Below are 25185 nucleotides of genomic sequence, written 5' to 3'. Positions count from 1 at the left end.
GTTAGCAATTTAGCTGTGATTAAGTATGAATTCATTCTGGTTTTACAAGTGTCATACAAACTGTAACCAGGTTTGTGCAGAAAAACATGAACACATACGACTTCTGTGGTACACCTAATCAAAGACCGGGTTAGCAGGTACAAGTAGTGAGCAGGCTGTTGTTTACAATAAAAGCCTAAATGACAGCAGCTGTTCTGTGTACCTGGCAAAACACAGCACTAAATCTGTTTGGCTCAATATGATTTTGCTGGGGCGGCACGGTGGCTTGGTGGGTAGCACTGTCACCTCACAGCAAGAAGGTTCTGGGTTCGATCCCCAGGCGGGGCGGTCCGGGTCCTTTCTGTGTGGAGTTTGCATGTTCTCCCTGTGTCTGTGTGGGTTTCCTCCAGGAGCTCCGGTTTCCTCCCACAGTCCAAAAACATGCAGTCAGGTTAATTGGAGACACTGAATTGCCCTGTAGGTGAATGGGTGTGTGTGTGTGTGTGTGTATATACGGGTCTGCCCTGCAATGTACTGGCGCCCGTCCAGGGTGTGACCATGTGCCTTGCGCCCACTGAAAAGCTGGGAGAGGCTGCGACTTGAATTGGATAAGCGGTTAAGTGAGTGAGTGAGTGAGTGATTTTTGCTGTGCTTGGGTCTATTCTGATAGAACATTACCCCTGAGGTGCAGGTTCGAATCTCAGTTGCTGGCTGGGCATTGGTACAGACATGAATGACTATGTCTGTGGGGGATGACTGAGGGCCAGCGATGGACTGGCACCCTGTTCAGGGTGTTTCTGCCCTCCGCCCAGTGTTACCCAGTGGAACTGTACCCACCGTGACCATGACCAAAATGAAATGGTTGATGAAAATGTAATGACATTTAATTATGGTAGATTTAATTATGGTAGATTATGGTAATCTAGCATCTACAAATGTATTAAAAAAAATATTGGGGACGTAGATAAAATGCAAATAAAAAAAAAAACATCTGTCTCTAACATCTACTACTTACTGATTTTAGATGGTGCCGGTATTAACGGATGGAGGACCCATAAGCAATTCAGCAGAAAACGTCAAAGAGCTTTAAAAAGGAAAGTGCACCAAGTCAATGGACACAAGTTTATGGCCACCTATTTACGACAGCCTACATTCTGCTGCCACTGCAAAAATTTCATCTGGTAATTATTCAAATTAATCACAAACACACTCTTTCACACACACACACACACACACACACACACACACACACACACACACACACATGAGAAACATCCCTGATATGTATAAAATTATAATCAATAATATTAAATATGTTACATGCTTCCAACTTCATGGGCATTTTGGGATGGCTTGTGTTTTGGGAAAGGCTTTTTTGAAAAACTCATTTTGATCACCCCTGGAATAAATTGAATGAAAACTGAATGAAAACAAAACCTTCTCATCCAATCATAGCTCTCATAAATGCATTTTGAAGAAATGTGCACAAATTATTACATAAACACTTTACATACACACTTTAAAATCTAATGGGAATTCATCCCAGAAGACTGTAGCTGAGCAATTAAGTTACTAGACTCTAACTGGAAGGTTGCTGGTTAGAGCCCAACATCTGCGGCTTGAACCAGCGACCTTCTGATTACTAGTCCACTACCCTAACCACTAGTATATAATCACAACTGTAAGTCGCTTTGGATAAAATATAAATGTAAAGTAAATGTTATAGTCACAAAAAGAAGGGGCATTTCTTTGTAAATGGTCAAGAATTTGGGCAAATGCTGCATATATTTACCCACCCACTGTGGCAAGTGATTGGTTATTATTAGCATTTCTTCTGATATGTTAAGTCATTTTATTGTCCAAATGTGGATATTCTAAATTAAAAAAACGTTTGTGTTATTAAACCTTCACTGTACGAGAAGGGCTGCAGGCCAGCACTTTTCACCACAGGAATGTATAAAGCAGCAGGTTTCATCTTTACACCAGCCAGTAGCGAATTGTAATTTAGAGTTCGAGCACATCTGAAGGACCAGGCTACTCTTTTCCTATTCTTCTGCTGCTCATGCTAGAGCCTTGACCAGACACTAAGAGTAGCTGTTGCAGTGGCATAGGATTATTCCCCATCCGCCTTTCACTTCCCTAGACATAGCTTTTTCTGATAAGAGCCTGACATCCAAGACTCAAACCCAAGACACATTGTTAGTGGGCTAGCATATTAGACTCCTGCACTACCCAAACACCATGAAACTTACTAACTTTAAAAGGTCTAACTTCAAAATGTTTATTTGTCTTTTCTTTTTAGGGGTGTTTTTGGAAAACAAGGCTACCAGTGTCAAGGTAAACATTTTAGATGGTAGACATTATATTAGAATGTTAAAGTACTTAAATATTGTATTACCTTGTTAACATTTCAAAAGAAACAGAATTGTGCCATGTTAGAATAGGCCTTTATGCACCAGCATTGGCAAACATTGGATTACACAAATTCCATGTCAGGTTTTCTAATTAATTTTTTCCCTTTTGTATTAGTATGCACCTGCGTAGTTCATAAGAAATGCCACCATCTAGTTGTGAGTGAGTGTCCACGAGTAAAGAAAACACCCACTGAGGTATGAGGTTTTTCCAGACATACAAATGTGTCTTAATGTTTTTATATATTGACAAAGGATGATGTGTTTGTAGAGCATCTGTATTTCCTATAATAATATTTGTATTGTCTTGTAAGTATTATTAGAGACAGTATTTACACAGTCATATTTTTTTCTTTCTCACAGGGGCTAAGTCAAGGTTTTGGCATTAATATACCTCACCAATTTAGAGTGCACAATTATAAAGTGCTCACTTACTGCAACCACTGTGGATCACTCCTATATGGGCTGATAAAACAGGGTCTCCAGTGCAAAGGTATGAACATACATTATTAAATTATCATTATTATCAATTCAATTCAAAGAGCTTTATTAGCATGACTGTTGTAGTGGTTACAGTATTGCCAAAGCATTGAAAAGACAGTTATATAAATATACAAAAAGAAAGAATTTTAGGAAAATTTAGGAAAAGAAAGAAAGAAAGAAAGAAAGAAAGAAAGAAAGAAAGAAAGAAAGAAAGAAAGAAAGAAAGAAAGAAAGAATGCATATCAAACATTATCTCTGTGTAGGTCCATCAGGGCTGTTATTGTGTTTGTATCCATGTATTATTATGTCCTACTGTAAAAATAAATAGAATGTCTTGCTTTTTATTTGACATCTTAGTACATCAGGGTCTAACTGTCACTTTTTTAAACTTTTTGCTTTGAATGCTTGAATTTTGCAGATACACTTCAAAGTGCACTGTGTACGTAAAACTACTGTAATTTGTGTTTAGGCTGTAAGATGAATGTGCACATTCGCTGCGAACCGAACGTAGCACCGAACTGTGGGGTAAACAGTGCAGAGCTGGCTAGCAAATTGGCAGAGATTGGGCTGGAGGCAGACAGACTTAGCAAACGCATAAAACAGGTACAACAATAGTTTTAAAAACTGAATAAAGCCTCTAAGCTTTAGAAGTGTGTTAAGTCCATATGTGTCTGTGTGGCTGTTCTACAGTTAAACATGAATTCAGTGAAATCTCCACATGCCAGTACTAAGAGAGAAGAGCAGCCTGTGGTCTCGGCGGAGGAGGAGGTAAAGGTGGGCCTTGAAGATTTCACATTCCTACGGGTCCTGGGGAAAGGCAGTTTTGGCAAGGTAAGACATATTGGCATGACAGCTACCAGTAATATAAAAGAATATTTAAAAAAATCTGTACTATATATTATATTAATTCATAACACTGATGATGTGGGCACCTAGGTGGCACAGTGAGAAATTGTGCTAGCCCTATACCACCGGGATATAGAGTTTGAATCCCCGGCAGTGCTATCAGCTGGTCAGGCCTGTACATACTGACATGATTGGCTATATCTGTAAAAGGCAGGAGGGTAGCTGAGAAGTTGGAGTTCCGGGGTGTTGTACTTCCTTGTGTCTTGTGATTGAGTCGAAAACGGGCCCACAGTGACCCTGACCAGGATAAAGTGTTAAAATATGTTATTTAAGTTAGGTTTAATTCTGTACTGTGCTTAATTAATATATCATAAATCTATGGAGTTGTCACTTGTGTACAGGTGCTGCTGGCTCGCTTGAACACTGATGATCAGGTATTTGCAGTAAAAGTGCTCAAGAAAGATGTCATACTGCAGGATGACGATGTGGAATCTACCATGATAGAAAAAAGAGTGTTGTCTTTGGCACGTCATCACCCCTACCTAACCCACTTATACTACTGCTTCCAAACTACTGTGAGTCCCTACATACTGATATCACACTTAGTCATAATGGTCACCATCATGTGTGACCTGTATATGATAGTATCAATAAGAGTCAGTATTGAAGTTCATGCAACATTCACATTCTTCCAACTTTAACATGTATTATATTATTTCAAATGTACAAAATGTTTTCTTGTACATATGTCAATGATTTCTTGGTTAACTGATAACCGACAAAAAAAAAAAGTCATTGTTTGTTTATGTTGTTGGATTAAATGGTCATTTTAATTCATTTTCAACAGCTGACACTTTATTTAAATTGCTCACCCTCAGTGTGCATATGCCAGTTTAGTTAAAAGAACATGCACTGTTTGAATTTAAGCTAATAAAACTTTTTGCAGTTATATTTCACCACGAACCGGTTTCATATAGTATAAAATTTCACAGACCGGTGGGGATGGGAGGATTTAAAATAAAATTATACGATGAGTGTAATAAAATACATTAAATGCATAACAATACTACTCATCAATTATGGAAAATCAATGGAAACCCTGAGCTTTTTTCGATGCAACGAGACGCTCCGACCTAGGGGTGATAGGAGACAATAACACCCGAAGTGTGTTCCTTATGTCCAGCCTAAATTATTTATTCTTTCTGTGTGACCCTGTAATAAATGACCCACGGACCGGTACCAGCCACCAGTTTAGAGGTCCCTGAGGAATTTTCAAGACTGGAATGGAATTTTTTATTGTTTTGTTTGCATGTTTAGCACTGGGTAACCCCATTCAAACTGTAGGGCAGTTGTAGCCTAGTGTTTAAGGTACTGGACTAGTAATCTAAAGGTCGCTGGTTCAAACCTCACCACTGCCAGGTTGTCACTGTTGGGCCATTGAGCAAGGTCCTTAACCCTTGATCTAATTAAACAGTACTGTAAGTCGGTTTGGATAAAAGCATCTGCTAAATGCCGAAAATGTAAATGTAAACAGCAGATGGCAGCACCTGACCCGTTTCCACTGCAGACTTACCGTAATGCCTTTCTTCTTGGTAAACAACATGTGACACACACTGCATACCAGTATTGTGTTTCAATCTTAAACGTCCCAGGGCTGTAATTTGAGCAGATTTCTATTCTTACCGTGACGTCTGTGAAGAAACAAACAAACTGCACCTATAAAATACTGAAAGCAGTCGCGTCCTGAAATACAACATGCCACAGAATATGCTAGAGAATCAGAGAATCAGTATCTTAACGAATTCTTCAAGTATTAAATTGAACTTTTTGGAGCATTGAGACATGTCCCTGTGCTGAGGAAAAAAGAAATATGAAACACAGTTTTGTAAAATGCTTTAATTTTTTAATCAAAGGTGTTTGTCAAGTAAACTCTAAATATAAATAATTTAATCATTCCTAGGATTTTACTTCATTTTATACAGAGAAAATGGATTTTGGCCATGTCATTTGTTACCAACATTGTTTCTTTGTAGTCTGATTGATGATAAAAATGTAAATATTATTACTGCATTGTTTCAATGTGATAGAAATATGTAACATATTTGGTAAGACATTTAGTAAAACCTGTTACATGGTGCAGCGGGATATTCTGCTAGCACACCAGCACCGAGATCCTGAACTCTTCGGTTCGAAACTCGGCGTTGCCACCGGTCAGCTGGGCGCCATCTAGGGGGCATAATTGGCAGTGCCTGCAGCAGATACTGTTCTGCTAGGGTGGGATAACCAGACTATTTGGGTGGGGTCTTCAAACGATGTGTAAGGACTCTGATTAGCAGATAGAGAGGCGCCTGTGCAGAGTGCATAGGTGAAAAAGAGTTCCGCAAAGGGCTGTGCGCTGGGCGGAGGAGGCGTGAGCAGCAATATACCCACCTCGACTGCAATCAGGGATCCCCCAGCAGCGGAAAACAAATGAACTACTAAAATGGGAGAAAATGCATAAATAAAATATGGAAAAAAAACCTGATACATACAAATAGTTACTTTACATTTCTTGGAATTGCTGTAGTACTATTTCATCACATGACTAATTAGCTAGTAGCTTACTCAAGAGCTAGGGGCAACCTCTGGTGTCCAGACATATAAACATCCTTACTTAACATCACGCCTGTATTATTTCAAGTTACCAGGTTTTCTGGACTTTTAAATGCAAAACATATTATTGTAATAAATTAAAATACAGTTTGCTTAATGGTTAGTATGTTAATGTAATATGATAAAAAGGAAAACATTTATCACTAAAGCCAAAATTGTACCCCATGTATCTTTTGAATAGTTTTCAAAAAAGCTTATTAATTCATCCTTTGTTAAAATCTCTCTTCTAGGACAGATTGTTCTTCGTCATGGAGTTTGTAAATGGTGGAGACTTGATGTTTCATATTCAGAAGTCTCGGCGGTTTGAGGAGGCCCGGGCCAGATTCTACGCAGCTGAGATCACCTCTGCTCTTATTTTTCTTCACTTGAAAGGCATTATATACAGGTAGGGGCAATAATTCCAAAACATGCAAGCGTTCTAGTACTTTTCCAATGTGTCCTTTTTTAAAAAAAAAAAAATTGTGTAATCACCATTTATATGTACTGTAAGGCTTTAGCAGTCTATTGTATTTGGTCTAGTCATGTGACTAACTTGTTAATCTTTTCTGGTTGTCATTTGGCTTTTCTCTAGTGATTAATCAAACTCACTCTACATGTTTTAACTTGTACAGATATACATCATTATGTGGTTGTCTGCTGATCATTGTTAAACTGTTGATGAGAGTGTTTTTGTTTGTGCTTGTCCCCTATAAAAAAATTGTTATGGACAGTCTCCACCCCCAGCTGAATGTTTCTTCCTGTAGTTGTGTAAATTACATTTCCTGTCTCTGTCTCAAGCAACCTGTTTTAACCTGTGCAAGCCAAACACATGAAATGAGCATGGTTACTTGTGCAGAATTGTAAATGCTACAGAACTTGGCAAAAAATTGATTGCCAGAATTATGCAATCTGATCATCGGAAAACCCAGAGTTGAGACATATTAGTCAGTAAATGTTTTCTTTTAGAAGAGTCTGTATCAAGGCGGGTTGTGTCTTGCTTCAGAAGCTTGAGGTGAAGCCCCACGTCTGCAAGAATGAAAAAAAAGTGCAAGATGTTTTAACCAAGGTTAAACTATACTGTGGCTAAAAAACACTAACAATCATAGTAGTGGAAGGGTGACCAAAGTAATGGAAACAAAGTGAGAAATGTAAAATACAAAAACATCTGCAGCTTGCAGCTGAGATAGTAGATTAAACAGGGATAGTGCAGGACAGTGACAAGGTTGCTTTGGCCGTCTGGGACAACTCAGTTCTCAAAAAAAGGAAGAATAGGGAACAATCAGAACCAACCAAGACCATCAATGTATGAGTAAACACCAACCACACCAACTGGCGTACCCTGCACATAATGTGGATTTATGGTTAGGATCCGCATCATATGCCTCTGGAGAGATCCACTTTCCCAAGACGGTTCCATTGTGAGGCCCAAAATGCAGCAAGTTCCCAGAAAATGAGGTGTGCTGGAAAACTGGATCGGACTGAGCAGCCAGGTCTCACAGCTTTAGAAAAGTGCTGGCCAATGAGAGAGAGAGAACCGTGTTATTTACAAAAGCTTCCACACAGCCCCGGTTCTGGACCGCTTTGCTTGGGGGGGCAGTAAAACCCAGGGGCGTCGTAGCGGGGGGAAAAGTGGGATAGAGTGACCATGGCCTCAAATCGGGGGAGGGTCGCACAGGGCAAGATGGGAAAGAAGACGCAATAATAGAGCGCCGAAATCGATCCACAGTTCGGAAGACGCGCCTGGCGCACGTTCACCAAGGGGAGGAGGGCGTGTCGGAATACGGGACCAAGTGCAGGTTCGTCAAGGGGAGGGGGGCGTGTCGGACGCCCGTGTTTGGGGGGGGCAAAGACACAATTTGGGGGGGCAATGCCCCCCTCAGCCCCCCCCCTAGCGCCGGCCCTGCTTCCACATGAAGCAAATTAATGCTTAGGAGGCACAAGTGATTATCAATTAAGAGAAACAGACAGATACAGACAGACAACCATCTGTGCCTAAAATCACAACACAGAAGGACACAGCTCTATCTTGGCTTACTGCCAAGCTACTTCAGCAGCTGCCATGGTACAGTCTCTATGTATAATACATATAGGGTGAGTTTACCATAATGACCATGGACATTAATATTTAATCTTTTTTCCCACCCTTTGCAGATTTGTTGGCCTTTATTCTATTGCAAAGGCTTTTTACCAGATTTTAAAATGTGTCTGTGGGATTATGTGACCATTCAATTAAATAGAACATTTAAAAGGTCAGACACGGACGTATGAAAAGACCTGGCTTGTGACTGACATTCCAGTTTATTCCTAAGTGTGTTCATAAAGTTCCTTCTTACCATCTTTATGTCACCAATCATGTATTCCTTTGTTCACAGTCATGCTGGAACTGTTGTCACAAAGTTTAAAGCATATAGTTTATTTTAAATAATGATATTTTACAGCTGCAGTGTATTAACACTGCATGAGGTGCAGAGACTGCCTTTGAAGTGCCTATTAAAAAATACTGTAGTCTGCACACCCTGCTGGTACATATAGCCGGTGGGCCTGTAATGCTAACACAGCATGGAACATCATTGCATGCAGATAGCTCTGTATTTAATATTAGTTCATCATTTTTGTTATTACATTATTTGTGTGTGCAGTTTAATTGGCACAGTGGCACCTTTCTACTTGGACCACAGAACCACCCTTGCCAATGACATGATTAAATAAACACATGATCTCAGTGATGCAGGTGATGCTTTTTCCCCTAAAATGTATTCTAAATGTATTTGAAATGCATTTTTAATGCAAATGAATACTGAATACATTTGGGCAGTACATTAAGTATCTTAGTAAAACAGATGCAACACATCCACTAATGGCATGCAGTCATTTTTTTAAAGATTTATTAAAGCAGTTCTGTTTTGATTTATTAAAGAATGCTGTTTAAATGATGACTTAAATAAACTATAAGGAAATCAGATGCATGCAAATGTATGTCTGATTTACAAGTCTCTTGCTTGCTTTTTGGGATGTTCTATAAAACTTGTGACTACTGTCCTTTTATATTATTTTATACACCCATGGTAAAGCAAAACTTCTATGTAAAAGGCTATGTAGGGTAAATGTAAGACAGCATTGTTTTGTGTTTTCAGCTGTTTTTAAGAATGAGCAGTTTTACAAAGATGTCTCATGGGAACATATTGCGTGAGCTGCGATAACAGAATTGCTTTATTTAAATGCAGGGTGGAATGACGGCACTCTTAGGTAAGCTGTTTTCCCTGTCGTGCAGGTAACTGGATAAAGGAAAGTATAAAAGTCCCTTGGGGCATTCGCATGATTGTAACAACATATACTAACCTGCTTTAGGGTTAAAGATTTGAAAACACATTTTGAAGACATGTCCAGGCCTGGTTTTAGTACCAGCACGCATTTAGCTCCAGAGGTTTTATGTAATAATGGAAGTTAAAAGTACTTTTTTGCTGTTTAGAAAAAGAAGAATGCCTTTATCTGTCGTACACCGATCAGCCATAACATTAAAACCACCTCCTTGTTTATACACTCACTGTCCATTTTATCATCTCCACTTACCATATAAAAGCACTCTGTAGTTCTTCAATTAGTGACTGTAGTCCATCTGTATCTCTGCATGCTTTGTTAACCCCCTTTCATGCTGTTCTTCAATGGTCAGAACTCCCACAGGACCACCACAGAGCAGGTATTATTTGGGTCGTGGGTCATTCTGAGCACTGCAGTGACACTGACATGGTGGTGGTGTGTTAGTGTGTGTTGTGCTGGTATGAGTGGATCAGACACATCAGCGCTGATGGAGTTTTTAAACACCTCACTGTCACTTCTGGACTGAGAATAGTCCACCAACCAAAAAAACATCCAACCAACAGCGCCCCGTGGGCAGCGTCTTGTGACCACTGATGAAGGTCTAGAAGATGACCAATTCAAACAGCAGCAATAGATTCGTCTCTGACTTTAGAACTACAATGTGGACCAACCAGGTAGCAGTGTCTAATAGAGTGGACAGTGAGTGGACACAGTATTTACAAACTCCAGCAGCGCTGCTGTGTCTGATCCACTCATACCAGCACAACACACACTAACACACCACCACCATGTCATTGTTACTGCAGTGCTGAAAATGATCCACCACCTAAATAATACCTACTCTGTGGTGGTCCTGTGGGGGTCCTGACCATTGAAGAACAGGGTGAAAGCAGGCTAAAAAGGTATGTAAAGAAATAGATGGACTACAGTCAATAACAGTCAATAACTTCAAAGTGCTTCTATATGGTAAGTGGAGCTGATAAAATGGACAGTTAGTGTAGAAACAAAGAGGTGGTTTTAATGTTATGGCTGATCAGTGTATATACATATACAAACGTACAGTACAAAAAAATTCTTTCTTTGTGTATCCCAGCTTGTTAGGAAGCTGGTGTCAGAGCACAGTGTCAGCCATCGTACCGCATCCCTGGAGCAGAGAGGTTTAAGGGCCTTGCTCAAGGGCCCAACAGTGTCTGATTCCAACTCTCAACCTTTCAGTTGATAGCCCAAAGCTCTACCTACTAGGCTACCCCTGTCCATGATGGTGCACTGTGCCAAGAGGCAATGCAATACCTGGTCAATGCATGGAGTGGATGGAGCAATCCCCTCATCTGACTCCCAGGCCTAAAAATCCATTTAATATATGATTAAAAACAGATTTACTACGTTATTTGTAAATGAAGTGAACTTAGGACAGTTTTTACAGCAGATACCCTTCTTGATCCAACATTGGGGTTTTTTCCAGCTTTGGGACCGGCACTGAGAGGTTACTGATAAGTGCACCTCCCAATGCGTAGACTGTTTCCGCCATCCCTCCCCACCCAACTGGCCAACAGCATTAGATTCAAACCCTGAAAACATAGATCTTAGATCTCTTGATTGTGGGGGTTTCCTCTGGAAGCTCCGGTTTCCTCCCACAGTTCAAGAACATGCAGTCAGGTTAATTGGAGACACTGAATTGCCCTATAGGTGAATGGGTGTGTGTGTATAAGTGTCTGCCCTGCGATGGACTGGCACCCTGTCCAGGGTGTTACTGTGTGCCTTGCGTTCATTGAAAAGCCCTGATCGGATAAGCGGTTAAGAAAGTGAGTGAGTGCCGCTCAGGTGGTGCAGCGGCAAAAACACACGCTGGAACCAGAGCTGGATCTCGAATACATCGTATCAAATCTCAGCTCTGCCTGCCGTCTAAGCCTGAGCGGCCACATGAACAACGATTGGCCTGTTGTTCAGATGGGCGGGACTAAGCCGGATGGGGTCTCTCTCTTATGACTGGTGCAATTACAACCTTTGCTGGCTGATTGATGGCGCCTGCACAGAGATGAGAAAAGAGTGCGCTCAGGGTGTGTCTCTCCGTACACAACGCTGAGCTGCACTGCACTCGTCAAAGTGTAGGTGATAAGGTGCATATGGCTGCTGCCCATGTGTCGGAGGGGGCGTGGGTTAGTTTCGTTCTCCTCAATCAGAGGAGGGCTCGGCATCGGTGGAGAGGAAGCAATTGGACGCGCTAAAAAGGGAGAAAATGCATAAAGAAAATAAATTTTTAAAAAAAGAAAGTGAGTGAGTGACATTATTACATTAGTGTTTTCTGGTCCTTTGTGATATATATGTGGAAACACTCCCAATATTGCGTAAACAGCTGACTAACAGGAAATGAGTCTGATTGCTTCAGTATTGCATAATACAGTATGTAACCTTTTTCATCTACAACACAGTAAATGGTAAAGAACCACAAAATGTAGAAGTATATTGGAACATTCCAATGCTAGTCTATCTGTAAGCTTAGAAATTATTGTTTCTGTGCTACTTTGTTTAGAGTATGCTGATGATTTTTGTCCTTGCTTTAGTCCTACTTTCTCTAGGGCTTATGCACTTATTGCACTAGGGCTCTATGCACTTATTGCCCTTGCTTTTGATGTTTTGGGGTTTTTTGGTTTGTTAAAGCTAGTTGTTTTAAAAATCAAAACCCAACAATATTCAGCATTTCTGGCATTTTTAGGCTGTCATGGTTTGCAAAATGGTCAGCACTACAAAGTGGAAATGCATATAGCAGCTATTTTCAGTGTTCAAAATGTCTTCAGAGGCTCTAATGTTGCAGTGGTTTAATGAACTAGCTCAAGTTTCTGAAGCAAAGTGTTTAAGGAAAAATACTTATTTTGCACCCACATGGGAAAGAAAAACCACAAATCTACTGGTTGTTTACTTTCCCACTGTCATATACTTAGGTGACTTGTTTATGTAATAACAGATGACCAAATCCTTGCACATTTAAATGAATAGCTATATAAAAAAAGCTAAGTTGCCTTTTGGTCTGTATTTGATGCCACGAGTGCAACAGTTACTTTGTGTGCCTAGTGTTGGCAGCGTGGCAGTCTTAGGTGATGTATTCTACCATTTTTTTCCAGAAATTGCCTATGAGCTAGTTTTACTGTGGTTGGATTGTGGTTGTGGGCAGATGTTCACCACTGTGCTACATGCACATAGAGAAGAACTTACTTAAACTTTTTTATCATTACACAACATACATTTATATTATTAGTGCAGTGGTTTAAACTGTATATAAGTCTAAGGTAATAAATGGACAATTATCTGAGATTTTTTGTTGAATCTTTGCCAGTTTGCCAGCTTCTTGTGTGGTTATGACATGGAAAAGTTATTACACTAATGCCAGCTTTGTAACACTGTAGACGTGAGTAACTGCACGAGGTTTTGTGGGCTTTGTGTGGATTTTTTTCCCAAGACTTCTTTTAAAAGATTCCATTCATAAACTATTCTGGGATGTTCTGTTATTTTGTGTTACTTGATGTTAATTTAGTAGTTGATCAGTGTACCTTCTTCATGGTTTGTAACATCATGTAGTTGCAATTGCTGTATATTTTCATTTATTTCAGTATCCTATCAATTACTTTGCAACAGGATTTTACTGTGCCCTATGTGACTTATAAAGTGCGCACTTCTATACCCCTTGTTCTGACACTGAAAAAAAGCAATATGTTTGTTTGTTTATTAGGATTTTAACATTATGTTTTACACTTTGGTTACATTCATGACAGGACAGGTATTACAGGTTACACATGATTCATTAGTTCACGTTCAGTGTCAAGGGCAACACCATCATGACTGTGTTTTGACTGTGATTTTTTCACTTAACCTATATGCCTATACACCGATCAGCCATAACATTAAAACCACCTCCTTGTTTTTGCACACATTGTCCATTTTATCGGCTTCACTTACCATATAGAAGCACTTTATAGTTCTACAATTACTGACTGTACTCCATCTGTTTCTCTACATACTTTTTAAACATTCTTTCACCCTGTTCTTCAATGGTCAGGACCCCCACAGGACCACCACAGAGCAGGTGGTGGATGATTCTCAGCACTGCAGTGACACTGACATGGTGGTGGTGTGTTAGTGTGTGTTGTGCTGTTATGAGTGGATCAGACACAGCAGCACTGCTGGAGATTTTAAGAATTTAGTATTCAGCTCTGCTGACATTATATCGGCCTTTCTGTCCAATGATTTGACAAGGTCAGACTTCAGTTTGAACCATTGTTTTTGGTTAATCTTTAAATAGGATGTTCAATTACATTTGGTTGAAACACCGACACTCAAAACACAAATGTGGAGCAAATAACATGGATCTCTCTTCAGCTTTGTAATAGTTACAGTGGCCTATCTGAAACTGACACAGTCAGAGCATCATCAGTCCACGACTCCTTTTTAGTATACTTTCCCATACACCTTATGTAGTCTCAGCAACACCTGCTCAGTGGTAAACCATTTGCATTTATACTTGTGGCATTTACTAGATCCTTTTTTTATCCTATGTGACTTTAAATACAATACGAGCAATTGATTAAGTGCCTTGCTCAGGAGGCCCGACAGTGGCAATTTGGCAGCAGTGAGGCTTGAACTAGCAGCCTTGTGACTACTAGTCCAGTACCTTAACCTCTGAGCTTCCACTGCCCAATAATAACACAAACAATAGTGTTATTGTTTATAAACCCGCTGTTGTGCATTTATTGTTACAGGGATCTGAAACTGGACAATGTGCTTTTGGACAAGGATGGTCACTGTAAACTGGCAGACTTTGGTATGTGCAAAGAAGGGATCACTAAAGGAGTTCTGACCGGCACGTTCTGTGGGACACCAGACTACATTGCACCTGAAGTAAATATTTTCTAAACAAAACAATACTCATATATTTGTGCATATCTCATACACAGGAAGTAGTTGTGATGTCTTGCTGTGTTTCCTGCTCTTAGATCCTCCAGGAGGAGCTATATGGAGTGTCTGTGGACTGGTGGGCTATGGGTGTCCTGCTGTTTGAGATGCTGTGTGGACATGCACCGTTCGAGGCTGAAACAGAGGATGAGTTATTTGAGTGCATCCTGAGAGATGAGGTGATCTACTCTTCCTGGCTCAGCAGTGAGGCAGAGGACATCCTCAAAGGGGTGAGATGAGTTCTTACCTCACCTTCATCACACTTAGTAAATACTTCCATCAGCACAGGAGATTGTTACATAGTGTCAGTCATAAAAGAATAAAAGAAGCAAACATCACCAGCCATGTTTTGGCTTCTACACTTGTCAAATGTTGTGTATTATACACACTATTTGGCTTAAGGTATGCATATATCGTATCACTAAACCAATAGGTATTGGTATAGAACTGGTTTGCCATTGCTGCCATAACAGCCTTCCCTTTTTGGGAATACTTTGCATGATTTTGACACATGACTACCATGCTTTTCTTACATCCAGCCACAAGATCTTTAGTGAAGCATCTTACTATTGAGCAATAAGGCCAGGCTTGGTTGTAATTCTAAGTCTTCTAAGCTGTAAATCAATGTTGAGGTCATATTTTCACTGGTAGGTCAAGGTTAATAGGTCAAACTCAGAAAACCATTCTTTATAGACTCCAGGAACATTTCCAAAACTATTTTTACATAGTGGCTACAATTCTCTACAATGCCACTGTATTCTGCATCAACAAGATTTCTCACTGAAACTTAAAGCCAATCCAAAACAAAATGTCACTGTATCAGTTTCTTTCCCACTGACCATGTGTGTCCTTCTGATACCTGCAAACACTGATTTGTTTGGGTGTCATGGTAAGCATGATTAATTGTTCCATATAACACATTTCCACTGTTTCAGAATCGTTTCAGAGTGTTGTGCCATATACTCCAATCAACACTACATTTAACATAGTAATCTAAGACTTGTGTGTGGATTTAGTCATGGAAAGCAAATCCATAAATCTGCTGATGACTGATTTGTGTACAAATGTGGTTTGGAATCTGGTCAGCTGAGGACAGGTCATTTTTACTTGCTACGCAATTCAACAAACAGTGCTTCTATTTTATAAGCATATGTGACCTACCGTTTTACATATGTGTTGTCCTTAAAATAGAAAGAGGCCATTCAGACTTTGCATTGCAAAATCACTTCATTCTTTTAAACTGGCAGTTAAAAACAAAAACAATACATCTTTGTTAAATCATGTCTAATGTTAAATCATTTGTTATGTTTTTGGGCGTTCTCTGACATATATTGATGTCTAAGCATTTTTAAAAATGTATTTTAGGAGTATTTTTGATGCATTACTCTGTTATCTATTCTTAAAAAATATTTAAGTGAATACATTTAAGTAAAATGTGTCTATTAGAGGATTATAGATTTGTTAATGATTAACAAATTACATGGTAACTGACAAATAAATTATTGTTTTATTAGTGAACACTTAGTTAATTTTACAGATGTACAGAGTGCACTGCAATTCTAACCTAAACTGACAACTTTTTTATGCATTTGTATTTCTTAACTTTTACATTAAAATCACAAAGGGCGGCACGGTGGCTCAGTGGGTAGCACTGTTGCCTCACAGCAAGAATGTCCTGGGTTCGATCCCCAGATGGGGCGGTCCGGGTCCTTTCTGTGGGAGTTTGCATGTTCTCCCCATGTCTGCATGGGTTTCCTCTGGAAGTTTCAGTTTCCTCCCACAGCCCAAAGACATGCAGTCAGGTTAATTGGAGATACAAAATTGTCCATGACTGTGTTTGACATTAAACTTGTGAACTGATGAATCTTGTGTAACTACCATTTCTGTCATGAATGTAACCAAAGTGTGTAAAACGTTACGTTAAAATCCTAAAGTAGCCTACAAAAATATACAGCTTTTATCACTGCTAGTTACCAGTTCGCTATTGTGATATGTTATATAAAATAAGATGTTACTGTGCTACAATTTGGATTGTATTGTGCACCAGGTGCTGCATTCTGTAATATAGTATGTGAAGGTCTCTTACATAACTTCTAAAGCCATCTGATACTCGAGAGTGCAAACATTACAGCTCGAACTAGACCACCAGGCCAATCATACCACTGCTGCTACTTTGGGTTTTGCTCGGCTGAGAAACTGCCTATTATGCAATCCTGCCAGACTCCATGGCTCATTATAGCAAGCAGGAGAAGGCAAAGTAAAGGACTTGACTTTGCAGCCTGCTATTTGCTTTAACAGGCATGTTATGTCATGCCATTGGCATGGGTAAAGTATGATAGCATATTTAGGAAAGGATAATACTGGTTAGCAAAAGAAACTAGAGAAAATTATTAACGAAATACTTAAGTCATAAGTCATAAGAAAATTTATTAATTTTTTAGTGCTGACAAAATTATATTAGATCTGACTATTGTTGTTTAAGGGAATTTTGAATTCATAGTGATTTAGATCTATTTATTCCAGTAAGGGGTTAAAAAGCAGTGCCTGTGTGGATTATCTCCTGTACCACGTGATTGTTCTCCTCTGAAAAGAAGAGTTAGGTTACACTCAGCAGATCACTGATAGTGGTGTGAATAGAATGACTCTCTATACTAAGAGGTACAGTGAACACAGCATATGTAATAAGTTACAATATATGGCTGAAGTAGGTGAACACCTCTCCTAATTATTGAATTCAGGTGTTTCAGCCACACTTCTTTTTACCAAGATATAAAAATTATTAACAGAAAATCTATTTTATTCTTTTAAATTTGTGGCAACAAAGAAAGGCTTTGAGAAAGGCTATTTCCGGCTTTAGTTTGACTGTGCTCCTGTGCACAAAGTGAGGTTAACAAAGACATGGTTGGTCTGAGAGAACTTTGGTGGCTTGCATAAAGCCCTGACCCCAATGCTACTGAACACTACAGGAAGAAATCAGAAAGTCAGACCCGTTTTTTTGTCCAGCCTCATTGCCTTACCTGACAGATGCTTTTACCTCATGACTACAAGTACCTGCAGACACTCTTCAAGTGTTGTGGAAAGCCGTCTCAGAATAGAGTAGGCTGTGACAGCTGCAAAGTGGGGGCCAACACTATACTTACACCCATGGTTTTAGAATGGAAACAAGCTCATAGTTATGCGTCCACATATTTTGACCATAAAGTGGACAATGGTTCCTTTGAATGTGTTTTTGGCTGGCCATAGAAATATAACCCATAAAACCTCTGTTGCACGCTGTTGAGTGCAAAAAAGCACTGTTGAACTGTGAAGTTTGCACAACACTCTTGCTAGCCGCGGGGGTCTCAGACACCGACACTCGACACATTCTTTTAGATAGCTTTAACATAAACAGCTTCTTACTGCCTTCATATTCTTTCACCACCGATGCCTCGACCTGAAAGAAAAAGTCACTGTTGTGATTATACCCTATTCACACTCAGACACAGTAAATTGTGTCTTTTAAACACCCAGCCAGTCCAGCCAAGGCACATTCTGCACATTTTTATCTGGCTGTTTAATAAGATAAGATAAGATAAGATAAGATAGCCTTTTATTATCCCACAGGGGGAAATTTGTAGTGTTACAGCAGCTTTCAAGAATACAAAAAATAGAAAATTACAAAATGTTTACATGTATGTACACATATACTAAATAGTAAGAATATGTAAAAATTACAAAAATATAATATAAACAGTATTTACAGATGAAGTTAACCAAATGCACAGTTATTAAAAATATTGCACAAAGTACAGCAGTTATTAAAAATATTGCACAAAGTACAGCAGGTACAGCAAGTATTGCACATAATTTAAAAGTAATTGCACAGAGAAGTACTAAAAACCAAGTGGATTATTGTACTAAAAAACCAAGTGAATTATTGTGATGGTAATTGTCTACGTTTGGGGCGGTGCTGGTTGTATAGCCTGACAGCAGAAGGAAGAACGTTAATCAGAGACTGCATTCCGATGCTAAACTGGCCTGTGTGCTGTACACAGACCAGCAATGAAGTGCAAAATCTGACAGGCCCTGTGTAGATGTGCAGCTATTCTTACAGGGATTAGATTTAGTGTTGTAAAAACATCCCCTGGAACATAAATGAGCTCATGTTTCTGGAGAAAATTAAAGTTTATAAGGTATAATGTCAAATATCGTCTTTTTGTGTTGTTTTTATTTTAAAAAAAGAATGGGATCAATTTTGTCTCTGGTGTTTACCAGGGAGCTTCAGCAGCAGGTTGTGTTTCTGCCACTACACCAGTACCACACATTTTCGTAACTGTGTAACTGGATGCAATGTGTTTTGGTTGCTATTGTCTTTCTTATAATGCAGTTGCATTTTGTCCAGATATTTCCACCTTATATACAATTGTTAATCGTTAATCACTCAATACCCACCAAAATTCGGTGAACAGTCAGTTTTCTAGGTGCCCCTATCAGATATAACTTTTTCCTTTACACCTATAAAAGGCTGCTCCCAACTTGTCTTTTATTTGCACTGAAGGGGAAGAACTGTTTGTTTTCTTTTGTGTGTCTAAGGGGACAATAAAATGTGTTGTTCCTGTTCTTATGGGTCAGCACAAAAGTTAAGAGTGTGACCTTTGCTGACCCCATGAAAATAAATGATCTTTTCTATCTATCACTGGAGCCTTTAAAACAGAAGCCCATTGAGTCACTAGTGTAAAAATTGTGATTTTATTTGTGACAAAAAAAATTTGTGACATCTATTTTATTTATCCTTTCAGTTCCTGCAGAGAGACCCTTCATGCCGGCTGGGCTGTGTAGAGAGAAACGGAGGAGAGAAAGCCATTACTGCTCATCCATTCTTCAAAGACATTGACTGGGAAAAGCTGGAGAAGCGGGAGATCGATTCCCCTTTTAAACCTCGAATAGTAAGTCAAGCCAGCCAGAATGACCTTAATGCATAGACAACTCACTTCCCAGCTTTCCTCACCAGCATTACTATGTTATGTCAGTCTACAGTCTGTGCCAATACTTCTTTAAGCTTTATGGTGACACTGAAAAGGTCCATGCAGCTTACTGGACTGAAATAGATCAGTGCTTCATTTCTAACCTCTGCCCTTTTTGCTGTACAGAAATCGCCAGAAGATGTTAACAATTTCGACCCAGACTTCACCCAGGAGGAGCCCACACTTACCCCCATAGAAGAGGCACTTATTCCCCTTAACCAAGATGACTTCAAATACTTCTCTTACACAGCTCCTGAATACCAGCATGGATAAAGTTCAAACTGCTGTACTGCAATTTACTTATTTATATAAATAATATGAACAGTATATAAACAGCTGACATATGACATATTTACACATGTTTTTTTTATCCAAGAGTAACCCCTGTTTTACTCTGTAAATCTCTAAATAAATGTCCGTTGTTTTGTATATGTTTATGTAACAATATGTCTAATCTAAAAATAAATTACCTGTTTTTATCAAAATTTTGCTAAAGTTTCCAGGTCTCCACAGTATATGTGCACCCCGAAATCAGGTTCCAGTTATGTATGTGCTGCAATATGGCCAAAAGTATGTGGACACCCATATCCATTTATACTTTTTGGCCTCACCAATTGATGAAACTAAAAAATGTCAAATTAATATGCTTTCAAAGGTGTTTGGGGGATGGCTGGGTCCGCATAGAGCCCTGACCTTAACTCCACTGACCATCTTCGAGGTGAACTGTAACATTAACTGTGAGCCATGGGTGTGGTTCTAGAATGGGACCAATATTTTGATCATTGTATATTAATAAAAATAATTAATATAAAATACTCAATGTTAAACTGATGTGCAATGCTGAAGATTTCATGCACCCTGATTTGACAAGCTTTACCAACATCGGTTATTTCAAACTCTAGTTCTCTGTGACTTTGCTGAATTGCCATTGAATACTACTGTCCTAAAATTGTGGGCTTCCTCAAAGAGGTGCCAACATGAATTTAAGTCCACCTGACAGTTGAATTAACTAGTCAAACTTTTAATTACTATAGAAATCTTTCCCAAGGGTCCCATTGGTATCCCTTACTTAGAGACAGGTTTGCATCACAACCCTGAATAGTGTAGCTCCCTAAGCAATTCTTATAAACATATAATTTTCCATGCAACATATCATTGTCTATACACTGTTTGTATGCATGCAGGTTAGTGTTGTTACTATGTAGGTATTGTAGACAAAATGACAGGCTGAAGTGATGTCAGGCTAACAAAAGTTGCTGTTGTTGCTGATTAATTGCAGTCTGGTAGGTAGCAAAGCCATCCATTGTTCATTTTTGCCAGGGACATCCACTGGTGCCCTTGCTGAAAGTATGAAATATGCTAAGATAGTATGTACCATGTGGAACAACCTAGTTTAAAGTAAATTGTGGTACATTTAGTCTAATTGTGGTTTATTTAGAGGGTATATCTTTTGTTTGAAAAACCTTCAAATTTCTACTTCAATTCAGTTGGTGTTTCTTTAAAATCCACAACCCAAACACAAATGAAATTGCATGCATTTAGACACTTTTTAGCCTCAGGTGACATTTTATGTTTTTTCTCCTGACCTTGGCAAGAGAAAACTGCTGAATGTACATTTAGTCAAATCAGCACCATTTACAGTATATGGCAGCAGAAAAGGGGGCCAAGAAATTACATTACAGAACTTTTTACACCACTGTATTATTAACTTTAGTAGCTGTATGTATATTTTTACCCAGGTAGTTTTAGAAAAACCCATAATAATGTTTCAATTATTTGGTCACAGAAAAAGAACATTTGCAGAAGTCAAAAAAAATCCCAAGACTGCATTGTACAAGTGCATGTAAGTTTTTAATTCAGGAACTTTTCAGGTTCAGGAATTATTTTTTATTAATTCTGCAATAAAACTGCAATGGTACAATCTGCATGAATGGAGTCTGTATGATTCAGACATAACCAGCACACTGAGTTACTCATGCTGGGAAGTTCACTGGGTTCATCCCAGAATTGGGATGTTGTTGCAGTTGTAATTAGGCAGAAACAGTGCTTACTTTACTAGACATATTTTGAATGGAACCATACCCGTCAACAAAATTTAAGTTGTTTGTTTTACTTTATGTATTATTACTATTTTTAGGCAACAAAAAATAGCTGAAAAAGCCGAGTGTTGGTAAATGTCAAACTTTAATAATTGTTCAACAAGTATGCAATGATTTATTTTGTTATTTGTTTTACAAACTGCTGTGCTGTATGGTCAGTACATCTCCAGTATCCCGTGTTTAATCCTGATATCTGCTGAGTACAGTAGTTGTGTGGAATTTGGCAACTTCTTATTTCTGTGTGGCTTTGCTCTGGGTTCCAGTTTCCTCCCACTTCCCAAAAACATGTCACAAGCTGAAGTAGCTCCTTCTAACTGGCTCTTAGTGTGGAGAGAGAGTGCGTCCTACAATTAAATGAACAGGCCTCCTGTCCAGGGTGTGTTCCCTTCTTTCACCCAGTATTTTGGGATAGGCTGTGGATACACCTTCACCCTGACCAGGATACACCAGTAATTTACATTGACCACAAGATTTGTTTAGAAAATTGGGTGCCAGTGTCGTGTCTAATGTATTAGGCCTGGTTTCCTCCTACCTGACAAGATATATTGCAATAGATGGATTGGTTGAGTGTTGATAAGCAGGCTGCTCTGTTGTGAACTGGCATATTGTATACAGTGCACTCCAACATTGTATCCAGCATTGTATCCAGTGCATTTTTTGCATCTTCCCCTTGTCTATGTGTCCAATGTGTCTAACCTATATATATACTTTACTATATATATATATATATATATATATATATATATATATATATATATATGTGTGTGTGTGTGTGTGTGTGTGTGTGTGTGTGTGTGTGTGTGTGTGTGTGTGTGACAGAGAGAGAGAGAGAGAGAGAGAGAGAGAGAGAACCACAGTATATCTTATCTTTTTCAGTTATGATTTGTACAAAAAAAAATCTGATGTCTTCAGGCTGACTCAGCACAAAATAAATCAACTGGGTAACTCATGGTCCCAGAGGCTACCTGGTAATTAGTTCTCTAATCTTCCTTGCAAGGCAGGATGTGCTTTTTATAGACTCACAAAGCCCTGATCTGTGATGATGTAGATGAGCCTTACCCACTTCTAATGACACCTAGTCAGAGGTGTTTATGTATTCAGTGTCACCAAGGTTTATCAAATATAATTTCCTTCTGACTATTTGGGTTTAGCAGCCTTCATTATGCAATATTTCATAACAGGACAGGCATCAGATGATCAAAGTATTTATGAAACAGTGGCAAGCCTCAGGTTGTGCCCTTTACTGTTACCTAAAACCCATTTACACAGCTGTCAGGATGATATTTCCAAATTAAGTACATAACAAAGGGTACATCTAAATTAAGTATTGTTTACATCATCCAAGAATTTTTGCCTGCCTTATGAATAGGTCATATAGTAGAGTATAGTAGAATTCATTTATACACATTTATTTTGCCACTTCATTATAATCAAGGACACAAAAATAATGGGCACAATGCAGAAATACACTCTGGGCAATGCATCATTTTATCTTACTTTAGTAAATACCAAGTATTTACTTATTTGCTCTCGCTTGGAGGCAAATGGAGCAGCCAATTCAAGTTCTGCATATTTTAAGAAGAGAAAGGAAACTGGAGTACCTCTCACACAGATGCATACAACATGCAAAACTCCTCACAGTGACAAAAAAGCAAGTTTTAAAATCATCGACAATAAACAGTAAGATTTACTATTTAAAGTGCCAAATGCCTTTTGGCTTCCCATTTGGCACATCCCGGCCCCAGCGGACTACCTTGATTTGCATTACTGTAGAACTGCTGTAGTTTATTGCTTCGTGTAACCTTATGTAGATGTTGTTGTTTTGAGTTCTGTCATCTGTAGTTTAAAGAGCTCTTATATCTTACAGTATATACTTATATATACTTATATATATATATATATATATACAGTGGGGGAAATAAGTATTTGATCCCCTGCTGATTTTGTAAGTTTACCCCCTTACAAAGACTTGAACAGTCTATAATTTTTATGGAAGGTTTATTTTAACAGAGAGAGACAGAATATCAACAAAAAATCCAGAAAAAAAACATTAAATAAAAGTTATAAATTAATTTGTATTTAATTAAGGGAAATAAGTATTTGATCCCCTACCAACCAGCAAGAATTCTGACCCCCACAGACCATGTGTCATGTGGCCATGAGGCACACAAATTAGTCCTGTCCCTGTATAAAAGACTCCTGTCACAGAATCAGTTTCTTCCGTTCAAATCTCTCGACCACCATGGGCAAGACCAAAGAGCTATCAAAGGACGTCAGGGACAAGATTGTAGACCTGCACAAGGTTGGAATGGGCTACAAGACCATCAGCAAGACGCTTGGTGAGAAAGAGATCACTGTTGGTGCGATCATTCGAAAATGGAAGAAATACAAGATCACTGTCAATCACCCTCGCTCTGGAGCTCCATGCAAGATCTCACCTCGTGGGGTAAGAATGATTCTGAGAAAGGTGAGGTCAGCCCAGAATTACACGGGAGGAGCTTGTCAATGATCTCAAGGGAGCTGTGTATTGTGATTACATATATTCTGATATTTCATTGTCTTTTAGTTATTTTTATATTTTACTTAACGAAAATATTGTCATGTTTTTACTTTCAGTATCGCAGCACTTTACTGCTAGTATTAGCCACTTGTTACTGTAGAGGCTCGGCTCACCTAGCCGCTGTCCGGTGGGGATGCTGCGGGTCTTTTGCTGTGCGGTGGTGGAGGTGTGGGAATAAAGGCACACGACAGGGTAGAGTCACTTTAACTGTTTAGTCAGGACTTCAATGAGCGTTACAGCACTTTAGACTGCCTAGTTCCAGAACCCGAACTTCCATGTTGGGACCATAAGGCGAGACTCATATACAAAACTGACTGCAGAACGTCTGAACGCACATGTATAAACCTTGTGCTGCATTCTAATTGGCTGAGCTGAATGTCACTCACATACTAGCATACTCACATACTCGAATGTTCACGTTGCTTAACTGAAACCACCAATCAGAATTACAGCAGCTCGTTAGAGTTTATCTGGCCAATCAACAGTCAGAAATATGAATAACGTGTAAATGATTTACAAAATCATTGGTTTGTAAGCTTCCCCATTCATAACAAAATAAATAAAACATAAAACAGCCAATCCGGGGCCCTCAATTATTCGGGGCCCCTGGGCTGAAGCCCAGGTAAGCCCGTGCATTAAATCGCCCCTGATCGTATGTATTACATAAATTTCCAGACAGTTTATACAATGTAGACACACCCAGGTTTTGTCAGGTGTTATAAAATATTTATATCACTGCAAGGGATAATAACATGATAAACTTGATAGAGTTGCTTTTATTAAACCAAGATTATTGCTTTATAAACTCTCTAAACCGGTTTACCTTACTGATAGATCCATGCTCTCATTTAAATTGCTTCCATGACATTGTTGCTATCGACATGGACGAGGTATTTTGTCTCTTGAATGTT

At 39.0% G+C, this 25185-nt stretch overlaps 1 protein-coding gene and 1 pseudogene across 1 annotated transcript in view; one reads left to right on the top strand and one right to left on the bottom strand.

The window, feature by feature from the left end:
- Nucleotides 1-20014, top strand: part of prkchb (protein kinase C, eta, b) — a 28809-nt gene extending 8795 nt beyond the window's left edge. The window contains exons 3-14 of the mRNA XM_063001346.1: nt 1004-1160; nt 2282-2316; nt 2509-2588; nt 2754-2883; nt 3343-3476; nt 3564-3704; nt 4121-4294; nt 6602-6756; nt 14420-14558; nt 14654-14842; nt 19391-19537; nt 19742-20014. Of these exons, the coding sequence (XP_062857416.1) occupies nt 1004-1160; nt 2282-2316; nt 2509-2588; nt 2754-2883; nt 3343-3476; nt 3564-3704; nt 4121-4294; nt 6602-6756; nt 14420-14558; nt 14654-14842; nt 19391-19537; nt 19742-19888 (1628 nt within the window). The 3' untranslated portion in view covers nt 19889-20014. The remainder of the gene's footprint in view (nt 1-1003; nt 1161-2281; nt 2317-2508; nt 2589-2753; nt 2884-3342; nt 3477-3563; nt 3705-4120; nt 4295-6601; nt 6757-14419; nt 14559-14653; nt 14843-19390; nt 19538-19741) is intronic.
- Nucleotides 10925-11145, bottom strand: LOC134320943 (U2 spliceosomal RNA; annotated as a pseudogene).
- Nucleotides 20015-25185: the final 5171 nt, after the last annotated feature.

Source organism: Trichomycterus rosablanca, chromosome 9, assembly GCF_030014385.1.
Source record: "Trichomycterus rosablanca isolate fTriRos1 chromosome 9, fTriRos1.hap1, whole genome shotgun sequence".
NCBI lineage: Eukaryota > Metazoa > Chordata > Actinopteri > Siluriformes > Trichomycteridae > Trichomycterus > Trichomycterus rosablanca.
This window is presented reverse-complemented; position numbering and strand designations above follow the sequence as displayed.